This window comes from Pterocles gutturalis, unplaced genomic scaffold (genome assembly GCF_000699245.1).
Source record: "Pterocles gutturalis isolate BGI_N339 unplaced genomic scaffold, ASM69924v1 scaffold16293, whole genome shotgun sequence".
Classification (NCBI taxonomy): Eukaryota; Metazoa; Chordata; class Aves; order Pterocliformes; family Pteroclidae; genus Pterocles; species Pterocles gutturalis.
In genome coordinates, this window is record NW_010123354.1 from 31,925 (window position 1) to 45,354 (window position 13,430).

At 52.1% G+C, this 13,430-nt stretch overlaps 1 protein-coding gene across 1 annotated transcript in view; it reads left to right on the forward strand.

The window, feature by feature from the left end:
- Window positions 1-11,306, forward strand: part of WNT1 (wingless-type MMTV integration site family, member 1) — an 11,669-nt gene extending 363 nt beyond the window's left edge. The window contains exons 2-3 of the mRNA XM_010077882.1: window positions 9,069-9,334; window positions 10,827-11,306. Of these exons, the coding sequence (XP_010076184.1) occupies window positions 9,069-9,334; window positions 10,827-11,306 (746 nt within the window). The remainder of the gene's footprint in view (window positions 1-9,068; window positions 9,335-10,826) is intronic.
- Window positions 11,307-13,430: the final 2,124 nt, after the last annotated feature.

A 13,430-nucleotide genomic window follows, 5' to 3' on the forward strand; every position in this document is an offset into this window, starting at 1 on the left:
GATGTCCTGGCTTTCAACCCTAATTTCTGCAATTTCCTTTTTCCAACAAAGTAACAAAGGAAGGGTCTATTCCCATCCCAGGAGCACTCAGTAGGGCCAGGTAGGATAAAGTACAGGAAGGGGAAGGTCTAGCCCCACGCGTGCTTATGTGTTCTGGAATCATGGGCTCCACTTCCGAACAGCAAGGTCCAGCAGAGCCAGGGGAAGAGCCAAAGAGAAGGGTTGAGGTCAAGTTCCCTGGGGTCAAGACAGCCCTTTGAAGCATGCACTGACTGCCCCAGAAGGCCAGTGGGCAGAAGTTTCCCTGCCAGTGAGAAGCCAGAGTGAAAACCCATGACCCTGATCAGGGTTAGTTGGGCTTTCAACATATCTTTTCACAGATGATAAGCCCAAAACAGGGCTGGGACCAAAAAGGAGAATAAACATATTTTCCCTCTCCTCTCTCCAAACACACGTGCTTGCTCCTCTTTCTCACCTCCTCCTGAAAGGCCACCCTCTCCAGACCCACTGGCACGGCTCAGGCACACTGGAAGCACATCGATGAGGCACGATGAAGTTGGGATTCCCAATGAGGCCACATCCTGGACATTACAGAGAGAAAAGAGAGATGTTGGGCCCCAAGACAGCTGGGCACCTGCACCTCCAGCCTGCAGCCAAACATGGCCTGAAGGGAGGGTGCTGGAGGACTTCAGTGGCAGATAACCTATCTCATATCTCAGACGTGCAGTTAGCAAACCAAGACCTTAGACCCAAAAGCATTCCCATGAAATTGAACCATATGGTGGGTAAAAAAACCTCCCCTGCCTTCCACCCTGTCCCATGACTTTGTATGTTGGCACCAATGACAACAGGGAACGATATGTGGAAGTCAGCGGAGCCAATTCATGGCTGCGGCTCTTTGCTCCTTCTGGAGGAACTTTCTCTGCAGATGTGATGCGCTGAGCTCCTCCATGGAGAAAGGACGCACTGCCTGCTCAGAGCAGCAGCCAGCCCAGGGCATCACCTTCTCTCCCCCTTCCCCAAGAGCCTGCAGACTGGGGGGGCTCGGAGCTGCTCCCATGCACCATCTGACCCCAAACACACCAGCAGTGGCCATGCCACCACCATGGGTTGAGGACCTCCTGGAGGTTCCTCGTTACGCCTTCTTCCCCATTTCCAGGGAGGAGGGGCCGCATGTTTGCACATTCGCAGGACTCTGCCTGTACTGGGATCCTGCCCATTAGGATCAAACTAGGAACGTCTTTCTGAAGGTCGTTGGCCAAATGCAAGAAGAATTATTTCCAGTGACTTTTTGGAAATGGGAATCTTATGGGACAGCCTCTAGGAAATTTCCCATCACACTCCTGGAGCGCGCATATCTCCTAGTGAATCATTCTTACAAAGGTGTCATATTCTGCTTATAAACAGTTCATTATATTTTTCAAGTTTCAGCCTCCTGAAAATAGTACAGTTTCCTGCAACATCAGCAGTATATTTCAGTGGAAAGGACTCATTTGGGTTAGTGTGATTTTTTGCAGAGATCAGGATTGTAAAGTCCTTTCAGAGCGCTAATAGGGACCATGAGATTCAACTCCCCTCTGTTTTGCCAGGATGTAAATTGGGCTAACAGCATCAAATAACTTGTCACTGAGGCTTGCCACACTATAACCTGCTGCCTAATGAAAGCACGTCCTAAACTTCAGCACTTACAAGATCTGAAATTTTCTTTAAAACTGTCATTAAAAACTATCATAAAAATTTTAACATGTTATGAAAGAACTCTTACAGCATTCAGGCACTGAGAATCTCTCACCACCATTTCTGTCAGCATGAAAGCGCTTAAAAATTGGATTTGAACCATCCTCCCCGTAATGAGCACAATGAACTTTGAATTTATGAAGAATATTTTAAGATTCTTTCGGCTGCAGGGACTAGAGCAAAACCTCACGTGTGGACATGCCCCAACATTTCTGTGTGCTCCGAGCTGACAAAGTAAAATATCACCTGAAGTTCTGAAACTCTTCTGACAGATGGAGAAAAATTATTGAGCACATTTGTTATACAGCTTTCCCAACCAAACCACGACGCATCAGCAGTCTCCTAGACATCACTGCCAGGCAATTAGCTTGAAAAATGTATTTATTCTTGTGTCTCACTAACCTGTAAGTAGAACAGTTAAAAATAAACAGCATCATCTGCACATAACGATACATCAAAGACCAGCCCATTTGATTGCAGTTATTATTTACATTTTTTAAATGTGCTCATGTCTTTTCACTGCTGCTTTGAAAATTAATGAGCGGAGACGGGACAGGACGCATTCCACCCACAGTGTAACGAGCAGATCCCCAAAGTGTGGAGCATGAGTCGTTGCAGAGGAAAACATAACCTCCTCAGCCACCGCTTTCTGAGCTGAAGGAGGAGATCACGTTGGCAAGAAAAAGGGTTTTGTCCTGCCCTGAGAGCTCTTGTGAGCTGTGATGTGACCTGGGGACCGACCCTGCTCGTCCCTGCCGAGGGGACTGTGGATGGGGCTGAGGATGGGGCTGCCGGACATTTCTGCTGCCTTCACGGCATCGCCTTCTCCCAGGCTGTTGTCCCATCTTCCTTAGACACAGCAACAGCAGAAATCGAGAGTTTTGAGCCCATAACCTGGGGCTGAGGTCCGCGATTGCCCCTGGCTGCGTGTTTGACATCTGGCCGAGCCCGGAGCATCTGTGGCAGCTATCGCTGCATTCCCTTCTCGCTGGCTTCCAGGACACATGGAGGGATGTAACCCCACAAACGAAGAGTCATTAATTAATAGCAAGACTCAAACTAAGATGACAATCACTACTGCAGTTTGCACGGTGCATTAGGCCAACGGGTATTAAATACTAAGCCCAAAATGGGCAGTGTTTAAGCTATGATAACTGCCTGGATGAAGTCACCTCTAAGCATTAAAGAACAACATTTAGGTTAATCTCATCTGCTGCTCCCTTAGGTAGATTGAAGCTATTTCGGAAAAAAAAAAAAAAAAAAACAAAACACTTCAAAGGTGTAGTTCTCACTACAATAGCACGGAAAATCATTTCTAATACAGCCTGAAAAGAAATTGAGGATAATTTCATTTTAAAGAAGCTGAAAAAATGTTAATCACAATTGCTTCCATTCAAGGGGAGCTTAGTCTGAAGAGCGATGTCGTGTGGGAAACGACGGAGCCGTTTGCTGCGGTTTGGCTGCGCAGACCCTCTCCTGGCACACATGTTTGAGCCCTTCGTGGCTGCTCCTTCAGCGCCCATCACCCCGGCTTTGGGCGCTGGTGTCAGTGTGGGGGCACACAGCATCCGTCCCCAGAACAGCCCGAGGAATTCCTGCCCCCGGGTCTTCCCACAGCCCCCCATCGCATCCCCATCTCGCTTCTCTTCCCAGCTTCACCGTGTGACTCTCATCTCTCCTTTCGCAGTCTTCAAATTGGCAGCAAAGCAATAAGCAGCAAATGCAGCCCAGGGAATCCCGGGGGGGTGGAGTGCTCCCATTCGGGCGGTGCTGAATGCTGACCCTGGCTAAGGGCTCGGCCTCGACTGACCCGATTTCCTCCCATGTGCCCTACCCCAAATTCAAGACTCGGGAGGTTTTTGCCATAAAACATGTGGCAGACGTAGCTGGTGAGGCTTTGGTTTCCCAGGGCCATGGATCATCTTCCTGCAGGTTTTCTTTTTTGCATGTCTTATTTTTCTAACCCAGGCTATGAAAAAATAAACCCAAAAACCAACCCCAGAATGTGGGGTAAGATCATGTTTTTACAAGCAAATTCTCTGAGATGATTTATACTGCAGGTGTGCAGGCTGGGATGAGGAAGGAGGAAAAACCTGCTTTCCCCCCTCTCTTCTCCCTCCTTTTTCTTTCTAAAATAAGGTCGGTTTTTATTAAAAGACAACATCTCTTCCAGCCAAGTCCTGCCCAAAGCCAAGGTTGAGCCAACAGCCAGGTGAGGCTGCTGCACCGGGAGGGCGAGCAATGACCATTCTCCACATTGGTGACAAATTCTTGGATTTTGGTGAAAGCGCCCAGAAAGAGCTGGTTGCACATGCACGAGGCAGAAACGCCCCACGGGCATCTGGAGACCGACTCCTGGGATGGAGAAGAGGTCTCTGAGCCACAGGCAGGACCAGATCTGCAGGAGGGAGTTTGGCAGGAGCCCGAGCAAGCTCATACATCTCCGCACGTCTTTTGGAGAACTGCTCTTCCCCCGCCTCCTCGCCGCACGGCCACCCTTTGCCTGCTCTCCTCCTCCAGGATGACGCCACCAGTTCTCCAGAAAGATCCTTCTCGACCCTGCTGGGGCTCCAGCCTCTCGCTGGCACCGGGCAGAGCCGCGTCCTGCCGTGCGGGGCTGCGGGGGCCAGGTGCAGGAAAGGGCAGCTGTGCCCAGGCAGCCTTTGGGGGTCCCTGTGTGGTTTGGCTAAGCCCCTGCCACGAGCTGTGAAAAGGCAGAGCCGCACCGCGATAACCCACGGCTTTTCTCAGCCATGACACTCGCGGTCATTTGCATCTAAACAGGGGTGTGTGGGATCAGGGGCCGTCTTGATATAAACTCAGCAGCTTAAAGGGTGGGGGGAGGGAAAAAAAAAAAAAAGAGAGAGGGAGAGAGAAAAATAAGCTTATACCGCTGAGAAAGAGCTAAGCTTCCTCCCCTACTGTGAGGCAGGGCGAGCGATACCATCGCAGCGCCGCAGTCGTTTCAAATCGCTGCAGCATTCACACGCCCTTTAGCCATTCTGATCCGGTGGCGGGGGGCTGGGGAGAGCCATCAATAGGGATTTCCCAGCCGGGCTGGCGGGATTGGAGGGTGACGGCAGGACAGGGGAACATTGCCCCGTTGCTACGAGGTGCTCCCGGGGAATGCCAGTGCTCTGTGCCGTGGGTACGCTGGCCGGCGGAAACATTCTGCATTATGCTGGTAATACAGTGTGACACCGCGGGAACAATGGCAAATTGAGTGTCCCAGCAGGTAACGGGCCTGGCTGGGAGACAGTCGCAGTGGTGCACTGTCAAGACAGCTCTAATCCTCCCTCGCCAGCCCCTCCCCTGGTTCTGGGAACGCTGCTCCCGCATTTCATCTCTGGGAAATTCTCCCGGCTCCTCGCCCAGACCCAGGGGAGAATTGCAAGGCATGGTGTTTGTGTTTGCAGCTCGCTCCCCCCCGGCCCCGGCATCGTTGAGAGCTCGCCGGGCAGGCATGGGGGTGCGGGGGGTGCTGGGGGGCAGCTGCCAGAGGGGTGCAGCCCCCCAGGTTGGTTTGCATCACGCCTCTGCCTGGCTGTGGCAGTGCCAGCCCCAGATCAACTCCCAAACCAGCATCCACCCTCCATCCATCCCAGCATCCGCCCTCTGTCCATCCCAGCATCCGCCCTCTGTCCATCGCAGCATCCGCCCTCTGTCCATCGCAGCATCCACCCTCTGTCTATCCCAGCATTCGCCCTCTGTCCATCCCAGCATCTGCGCTCCGCACAGGGAGAGCCACAAAGTCCATCCCAGCATCCCCCCTCTGTCCATCCCAGCATCCTCCCTCTGTCCATCCCAGCATCTGCCCTCTGTCCATCGCAGCATCCACCCTCTGTCTATCCCAGCATTCGCCCTCTGTCCATCCCAGCATCTGCGCTCCGCACAGGGAGAGCCACAAAACCTGCAGCAACTCTCCACCCCGTGCCCATCACTTTTTCACACCCTCCCAGGACGGAAAGCGAAGGCACGTCAGCAAGGAGAGCGGCTCGTGTCCTCCCCCCGGTCCCCGAGCTGTCCTGGTCCAGGGCCAGGAGGGCTCGCTGGCTCCTCTAATCTGATCTGCTTCAGCTCCCAGGCCTTTGTCAGGCTGGAACACTCCGGTTGGAGCTGTGATCTTCCACCGGTGGCCTGTGGCCCCAGTGGTCCCAGTATGAGCAGTTGGTGAAAGATAACTACGGAAAACTCTGCTGGAGTATCGGAGGTGAGGAGGGCAAGGAGGGAAGAGTATGAATTAAAAGAAAGTGAAAACCATGGTACAGTCCCACGAGCAAAGACAGGACTGAGAAGCCCTGGTTGAGGATCACGTTGGGCATCTAGATCTGAGTTCCCCAGGCTGCAGCAGAGGAGAGATGCGCGTTTCTGCAGGTGGCACGTACCCATGAGCTGCCTCTCCCGATCGCCCACACAGGGCGAAATTAGCGCAGTTTCAGACGCCTGATTCTTGGACACGAGACCTCACCTCCTCAGAGACGGCTGCAGGCCAAGGAGCAAGACCTGGTGCAATGAAGACCTCTCCAGGGCACGAGAGGAGAGAGGTGAGAGATGCTTGGGGCAGCTGAGATGACAGCTCATGGCTCCTGCTGTGGGAGGAGGGGATGGTCTCCAAGGTCATTGTTGGTCTGAGACAGTAGAAAATTCTGGCTTTGCCCCACATCCACTGACAACTGTCCTGACCATTCAGTCAAGCTGTACCCATGAGGCAGCTGGAAGCAGCTCCTGCAGCACACCAAGGGCACTGTCCCCAGCAGCGGTACCCAGACACCCCCCCCCTCCCCAACCATCTGCCTTCAGCACCTCCCCAGCATCCTGCTGCGAGGCTGGATGGACTCCAACATCTCCTCTGAATTCAGAGACCTAAAGTCTCCACCTTTACAAGATGCCACGTTGGGTTCAAGCACTCCGATGTCACTCACCTGGGCGCTGCACTTCCGCAGACTGGGGCACACCAGGAAGCATGGTTCAACCAGAACAAAAAGATGTCCCCAAGGAGAAAGCGGAGACTGAGAAATTATTTTGTCTGTGCTTGGGAAAGCCTGTATTTAGTACAGTCTTACTGAAGTCAACAGTCAAACTCCTGTTGATTACAAAATGAGTAAAAATAGTACAACACTGTCTGCTTTATAAAAAAAAAAATAATAAAAAAAAACACTACTAAACAAGCTTTAAAAACATCCTATTTTTAAACATCTGGATGTCCCTTCAAGTCCAGGGACCAAAGTTTCAGTGCTGAGCAGGGAAACACAGGGGGCACTTGCCAGCCTGTCCTAACGCAGAAGATGTTCTGAGCTGTGGTGGGACATGCTCTCCTTCAGCCCCACTGAGTCCTCAGCTGGGACGGAGCGTTTGCTTCTCCTCTGCCTTCTGGAGAGAGGAACCAAACCCAGGCACAGATGCAGAGATGGGCAGCCGGGCTGATGAGTGCAATGGACAACATTTTATGGAAAGACTTAACAAATAAAGTTCTTTGAGCATTGAAAAATTGAAGTTTTGCTCTCTGCAAGTACCATGAAGTCAATACAGGGGCCATTAAAAGCCACTTGAAGATGAAAGTCAACGTGAGCCCAGGAACCAAGGGTATAAATTGGCTGGGCTTTAATCTGGGTTGAAAATTCAAAGATGTTAGCCATCGTCCTGCTTTCAAACCAGCAGAAGAGCCACCAGTCAGAGCACGAGCAAAAAGACCAGCTTAGTTCAGAGCATGTCACAACCTCTTCAACAGCCTCCTGAAGAGTGAACACACCAAGAGAGACAGAGGGCAGGACTCCCAGACCATGCCACTGAACTCACAGACCTCACGGCAGGAAAATGCCACCATATGAAGTGGACAAGGTCATCTCCTTTTGCATCCTCTAAAGCTAGGTCTAACTCTTCCAGGTCTTCTCCTGGTGTTGTTCTTTGGTGCTTCTGACATCTCAGAAGTTTCCTCTGGCAGTAGCAACCCCAGACAATCTGTCTCAACGGCTGCCTGCCATCTTCAGAGAGCCACCACGCCGTCACCTCAGGGGTGCACTTCAATACTGGGCTTTGGTAATTCCTGTCCAGAACAACCCCCCTGAATAAGATCTTTGTGTTTACGGCAGCCACCACGGAATGAGGATGGGCCAGGATGCTCAGGCAGAGGGTACCCAGCACCCAGGGCTGCTGGAGAGGTTTGGGTGGTGATGAAGAGCAGCAGCTCCCTGGCTTCAGGCACTCGAGGTGAGCCTGGAGGCTCCAGGCAGTTCTGCTCTGGCTTCCCACCCATCCTGCTTGGCCTTGTTGTCCGTCTCAGAGTCCGCTGGCTAGAACACCCAGCCAATGTAAATCTTTATGGCTTCTGGTGGCTTCCCCGTACCCAGGTGCATTTTGGCTGCTGGCGTCCAAAGTCCAGGTCAGGGCCCCACAGAATGACCAGGGAAGGGGAGGGCTTGAAAGTGACTCCGCCATGGTCACGGTGGAAGAGGTGGTGGACAGAGATGCTTCAGCTCAGCAAACTCATTTCACTTTCACCTTCACACGGATTTTCTGTTTTGTCCCCACCTCCTGCCCAGGTATCTTTGTTCTGCTGAAACACTCTCTTAGCACAGCAGATCCACACGTGCTCTCGTTCCCAGCTCCCAAGGCAATTTATTTCACCTTTTCTTCAGCATTCACCACTTTCAGGACTTTTTCCAGCTTTGCTCCGTGGGGCCTGTTGAAATTCCCGCAGTGAGGCTGTGTACCTGCAGCATGCCGAGAGTTACGGAGTCAAAGAGACTTGAGTTCATCTGCTTCGATTTCCTCCAGGATTGTTCAGTAATTAATGAGTAAGGTTATCATCACACCCTCAGCTGGTTTTATTCTACTGCTCTAAAGTCACACGTAGTTTAGTCTAGACACATTTAACAGTCATCACTAGCTCTTGGGCTTTGCTCTGCTATTGCCTGTCCAGTATCATCTGAAACCCTTCCCCATTTTAGCTTCATCTCCCCTAACTCCAGCTGTGGGGTCCCCCTCTGGGTTTCCAGATGGGGAATTACTCCAGTAACTCTCTTCCGAGGCCCCTGAAGCTCTCACAACATTCTGTGCACCCATCGGCACCCGTGCTGGATCAGATCCATATTCGGGGGAATGCTGCACTTGTGATGCCCAGAGCTGGGGTCACCCTTCTTCCCTCCCACCTACTCCTGCCCGCGTGCTCCAAAGGGCGATGCCAGCAGCACCCAATTCACTAAAACTCACTGAAAAATGAATAAAATATTTTTTTGCTTGTTAATGAGATTTAGATGATGCTGAAGAAGGTTGAGAAAGAAAATGAAAATTTTCCCTTGACTGACCATCCCCTGGGCTCTGTTTATTCCCAGCCACGCGAGAGTCCGCCTTTGTCCACGCCATCGCCTCGGCAGGGGTGGCCTTCGCTGTGACCCGCTCCTGCGCCGAGGGCACGTCCACCATCTGTGGCTGCGACTCCCACCACAAAGGGCCTCCAGGAGATGGCTGGAAATGGGGGGGATGCAGCGAGGACGCCGACTTCGGCGTGCTGGTGTCCCGGGAATTCGCAGACGCCCGAGAGAACCGGCCGGACGCCCGCTCGGCCATGAACAGACACAACAACGAGGCTGGCAGGACGGTGAGTGCTCGGCACGCCCAGAACTGGTCCCCATGCCCACGTGGACAGCCCAGTCTGGCTTCCCTGATGTAATGGGACCATGATAACAGCCAGGCAGGAGCTTTCTAGGATTATTTTCCAGGGCACAGCACTGGTGGTGAGGCAGTGGCCCAGGTTGCCCAGAGAAGCTGTGGATGCCCCATCCCTAGTGGGAGGTGTCCCTGCCCATGGCAGGGGGTGGCACTGGGTGGGCTTTAAGTTCCCTTCCCACCCAAACCATCCTGTGATTGTATGAATTCCACTCTCTCCAAACAGACGGGCTGGGGGGTTAAGAAGAGCTTAAACATCCTTTGATTCCAGAGCAAACATCTCCCAAGGCAGCGTGTAGAAACCCAACTCAACCACCCAAGACCCCGGGTTAATGGTGACGAGGACTTTCCTCCCAGGCTGCTCCTGCCTGTGTGCTCCCATTGTAACCTTGTCCCACCCAGTGGTTTGTTGGAATAGATGATCGTTGTCAGTCCCTTCCAGCCGAAATATTCTATTCTGTTCTGGGCCACCGCCTGCTCTAGGTCATTTGCAAACCCAACGTGCTTTAACCGTGGTACAGCAAGACCTTTCCAACAGTGCTTGAAGCAAACACTAGATATTTTTTTTTCCATCCCACAGCAGGGAGAGGTGGAAGGCTAGATGCTTGAATCTCTAACTTGTGTTAATGACCGTTTCCTGAAAAAAACCAAACCAAAACAATAATTTTAACAAAAATTAGTGATTATTTTGCTCCACAGAGAGGAGGTTTCTGGGGAAGTGAGAGCGTCACATCTTTAGATTCACAATTTCATTTACGTTCTAGTGCAACCTGTCAGACTCGGGGCACAAAACGAAGGGTCGTTAGCAAAGCTGGGACAAGGGGATCCGTCTACATCCACATGTGCAAGAGACACCCTCCAACGCTCGAATTCTCTGGGCTGTGATTGTCCACACACACGTGACGGGCAGGACCCCATTGAAAAGATCAGACCTTGGGATTGGATTGGGTTGGACTGGGTTGGACTGGATTGCGTTGCACTGAATTGGATTGGGTTGGAGTGGAGAGATGATTCAAGCAGCTTCCCAGCCCCGTCATGCTTTTCATAGAATTACAGAATCCCAGGATGGTTTGGATGGGAAGGGACCTTTAAAGCCCATCCAATCCCACCCCCTGCCATGGGCAGGGACACCTCCCACTAGCCCAGGTTGCCCAAAGCCTCATCCAGCCTGGCCTTGAACCCCTCCAGGGATAGGGCATTTTTTTTTTTCTAGTGTGAAAAAACACCAGAAACACTAGAAACATCTCCATCTAGAGATGTTTCTGCCACACACCAAAGCTCCTGTGCATTTACAACTAGCCTACACTTTCCAGACCAAGCTCAGATCAGACATTTAAATCCAGGTAGCAAAGGCAGGTGACTGAAAGCAAATGGTGGGCATCATAAGCTGCTGCTGACCCCCTTGTTTTCTCTCCCCTGGACAGACCATCCTGGATCACATGCACCTGAAGTGCAAGTGCCACGGTCTCTCGGGAAGCTGTGAGGTCAAGACCTGCTGGTGGGCCCAGCCCGATTTCCGAGCCATCGGTGACTACCTGAAGGACAAATACGACAGCGCCTCCGAGATGGTGGTTGAAAAGCACCGAGAATCTCGGGGATGGGTAGAAACTCTTAGGGCCAAGTACGCTCTTTTCAAGCCACCGACGGAGCGGGATCTGGTCTACTACGAGAACTCCCCCAATTTTTGTGAGCCCAACCCAGAGACGGGCTCCTTTGGGACAAGGGACAGAACATGCAACGTCACCTCCCACGGGATCGACGGCTGTGACCTGCTGTGCTGTGGTCGTGGCCACAACACCAGGACTGAGAAACGGAAGGAGAAGTGTCACTGCATCTTCCACTGGTGCTGCTACGTGAGCTGCCAGGAGTGCATCCGCGTCTACGACGTCCACACCTGCAAGTAGACGCTGGTAGGGCTCCAACCCATGGGAGGTTGCTCCAGAGTAGGGCCAAGGGGTCCATCAACCCTGTGATCAGCCCCCACACGGTGGCCTCACACTTCCAAGGATGGCATAAAAAAATCCTAATGCCCTTGGTCAGGACAGACACCCCCCCAGCCAGCACCCGCAGCGCAGAGAAGGCTCTCGGCATCTCACCTGGGTGGTCCAAGGCTGGATCGGGCGCTGCGACACGTTAGATCACTGATCTGCTGACTTCTCTGGGGCTGTTTGGCTGTTTGGGAAGAAGCAGGGACAGCAGAGGTCCAAGCAAGGCATGGCCACCCCAGTCAGTGTGCTGCTAGTTCCTCTCCCGAGGTCTGGCCCATGGAGATGCCCATACAGGGGTTTCGGGTGGAAATAAATTTGACACAGCGAAAGGTGAGCTCATCCAGGCTCCCCTGCCTGCTGGCATGGCCATCCTGGTCTCAGCAGGTGTGAGGAGGAGGAGGAGGAGGAAAGGAGCCAGCTCCCCACAGCAGCCGGTTCCTTCCCTCCTGCTCCGAGATGATGCTGAAGAAACACGAACACACGAGCAGAGCCTCACAGCCAGTCTCTCCCTTCACCTCCCCTTCGCCCTCTCGACTCCCCACAGCCCCACATCGTCTCCTCCAGTCCCCCAAGGACGGCGGGACACCAGAGCCCAGAGCTGACCCTGGCATCTGTCCCAGGATGAGAGCAGAGCACACAGGGCGAGGATGCCACCTCGTACACGGGGACACGTCGCTCCCCCGCAGCCTCCTCGCCCTGCAGGGAGATTTTTAAGGATCTGGGCAGATCCACCCCATTGATGCACCTACTTACTAAGCATTCCCTAACACGACATCCCAGAGGGAGCTCAGAGCATCTCCCTGGAGACAGGTACCCGCCGGAGGAGCTGCTGCACCAGCTCCAAGCATCTGCAATGTGCTCGGACACAGAAGCCACGGCGAGAAGAAATTTCTGTCCCATCCCTGTCATCAGCCTTCGTCAGACAGACTCCTTCAAACCACTTCATCCAGCAAAACAGAGGCAAGGGCAGGCAGGGAGGGGAAACCTTTATCCCACAGCACACTCCCAGGCAGACCCTTTCCTTCCCGTAGGATTTCCTGAGCTATCAGTGACTCTCTCATAAGGGTCCACACCAAGCTCAGAGCAGGTCACAGACATCCCACACCCCATCCCAGTGCAGAAGAACCGGCGTTGGTCCCTCCGCCTGCTCCCCAGGACACATCCCCCTCCTTGAACACATTCCCCCCCATTTTGGGCTTCCGTTTTCATTGCGTATTGACCCTTGAAATTTAAAAAAAAAATTATCTCCATCCTGGTGGGCTCCTCCACAGATGACGAGGACCCACAACCACATCCCAGTTCCACTCCTCGTGCATCGGTGATTTAACACAGAAATACGCCGAAACCATCGAAGCTGCGTCTTCTGCTCCACTCACTTCTTCGTCCACGGGCAACAGGAGTACCCGGCGCTGCAAAGAGCAATAAAATGGGTCAAAGACCCCTCCCAGGGAGCCCAGAACATGGTCCCCTCACGCTAACCTGTGGCTGGAGACAGTCAGAGTAAATTCTCCGTCCTCCTCCACAGAGCACACGGAAGAGCTCCTGGGTTCCCGCGGCAGCAGCATCCTGAAACTGAAGATCACAGGAGAGCTCTAGGAAACCTCCCCGGTTCAGGAACAAGCCGTCTTCTGATATGCATTCTATTTAAAAGTCTACATTAAATTCTGCGTCTGGAAAGACTCCAAGTACCTGACTTTAAAACAAAATCCCTTTTCTGTTTGTTTGTTTGTTTTTTTAATCAAGAAAAGGTATTTAATATTAAATAGAACATTTATTGCCTTGTAATTATTTTCCTGTAGCCAGGTATTCTAGCACTGAATGGAAGATCTTTTTCCATCAATCTGCTGTATCCAAAGTTCTGTATAAAGTTGTAGAGGTCGATTTTTTTTTTATTTTATATTCAGAAAATTTCTCTTTTTATAAGCATTATTTATTATACAATGTATATACTTGAGTTAACTAAGATTATATATTATATAAATATATATATTTGGAGAAAAATATATTTCAACTGGCATTTTTTTTGTGATACATCATTAA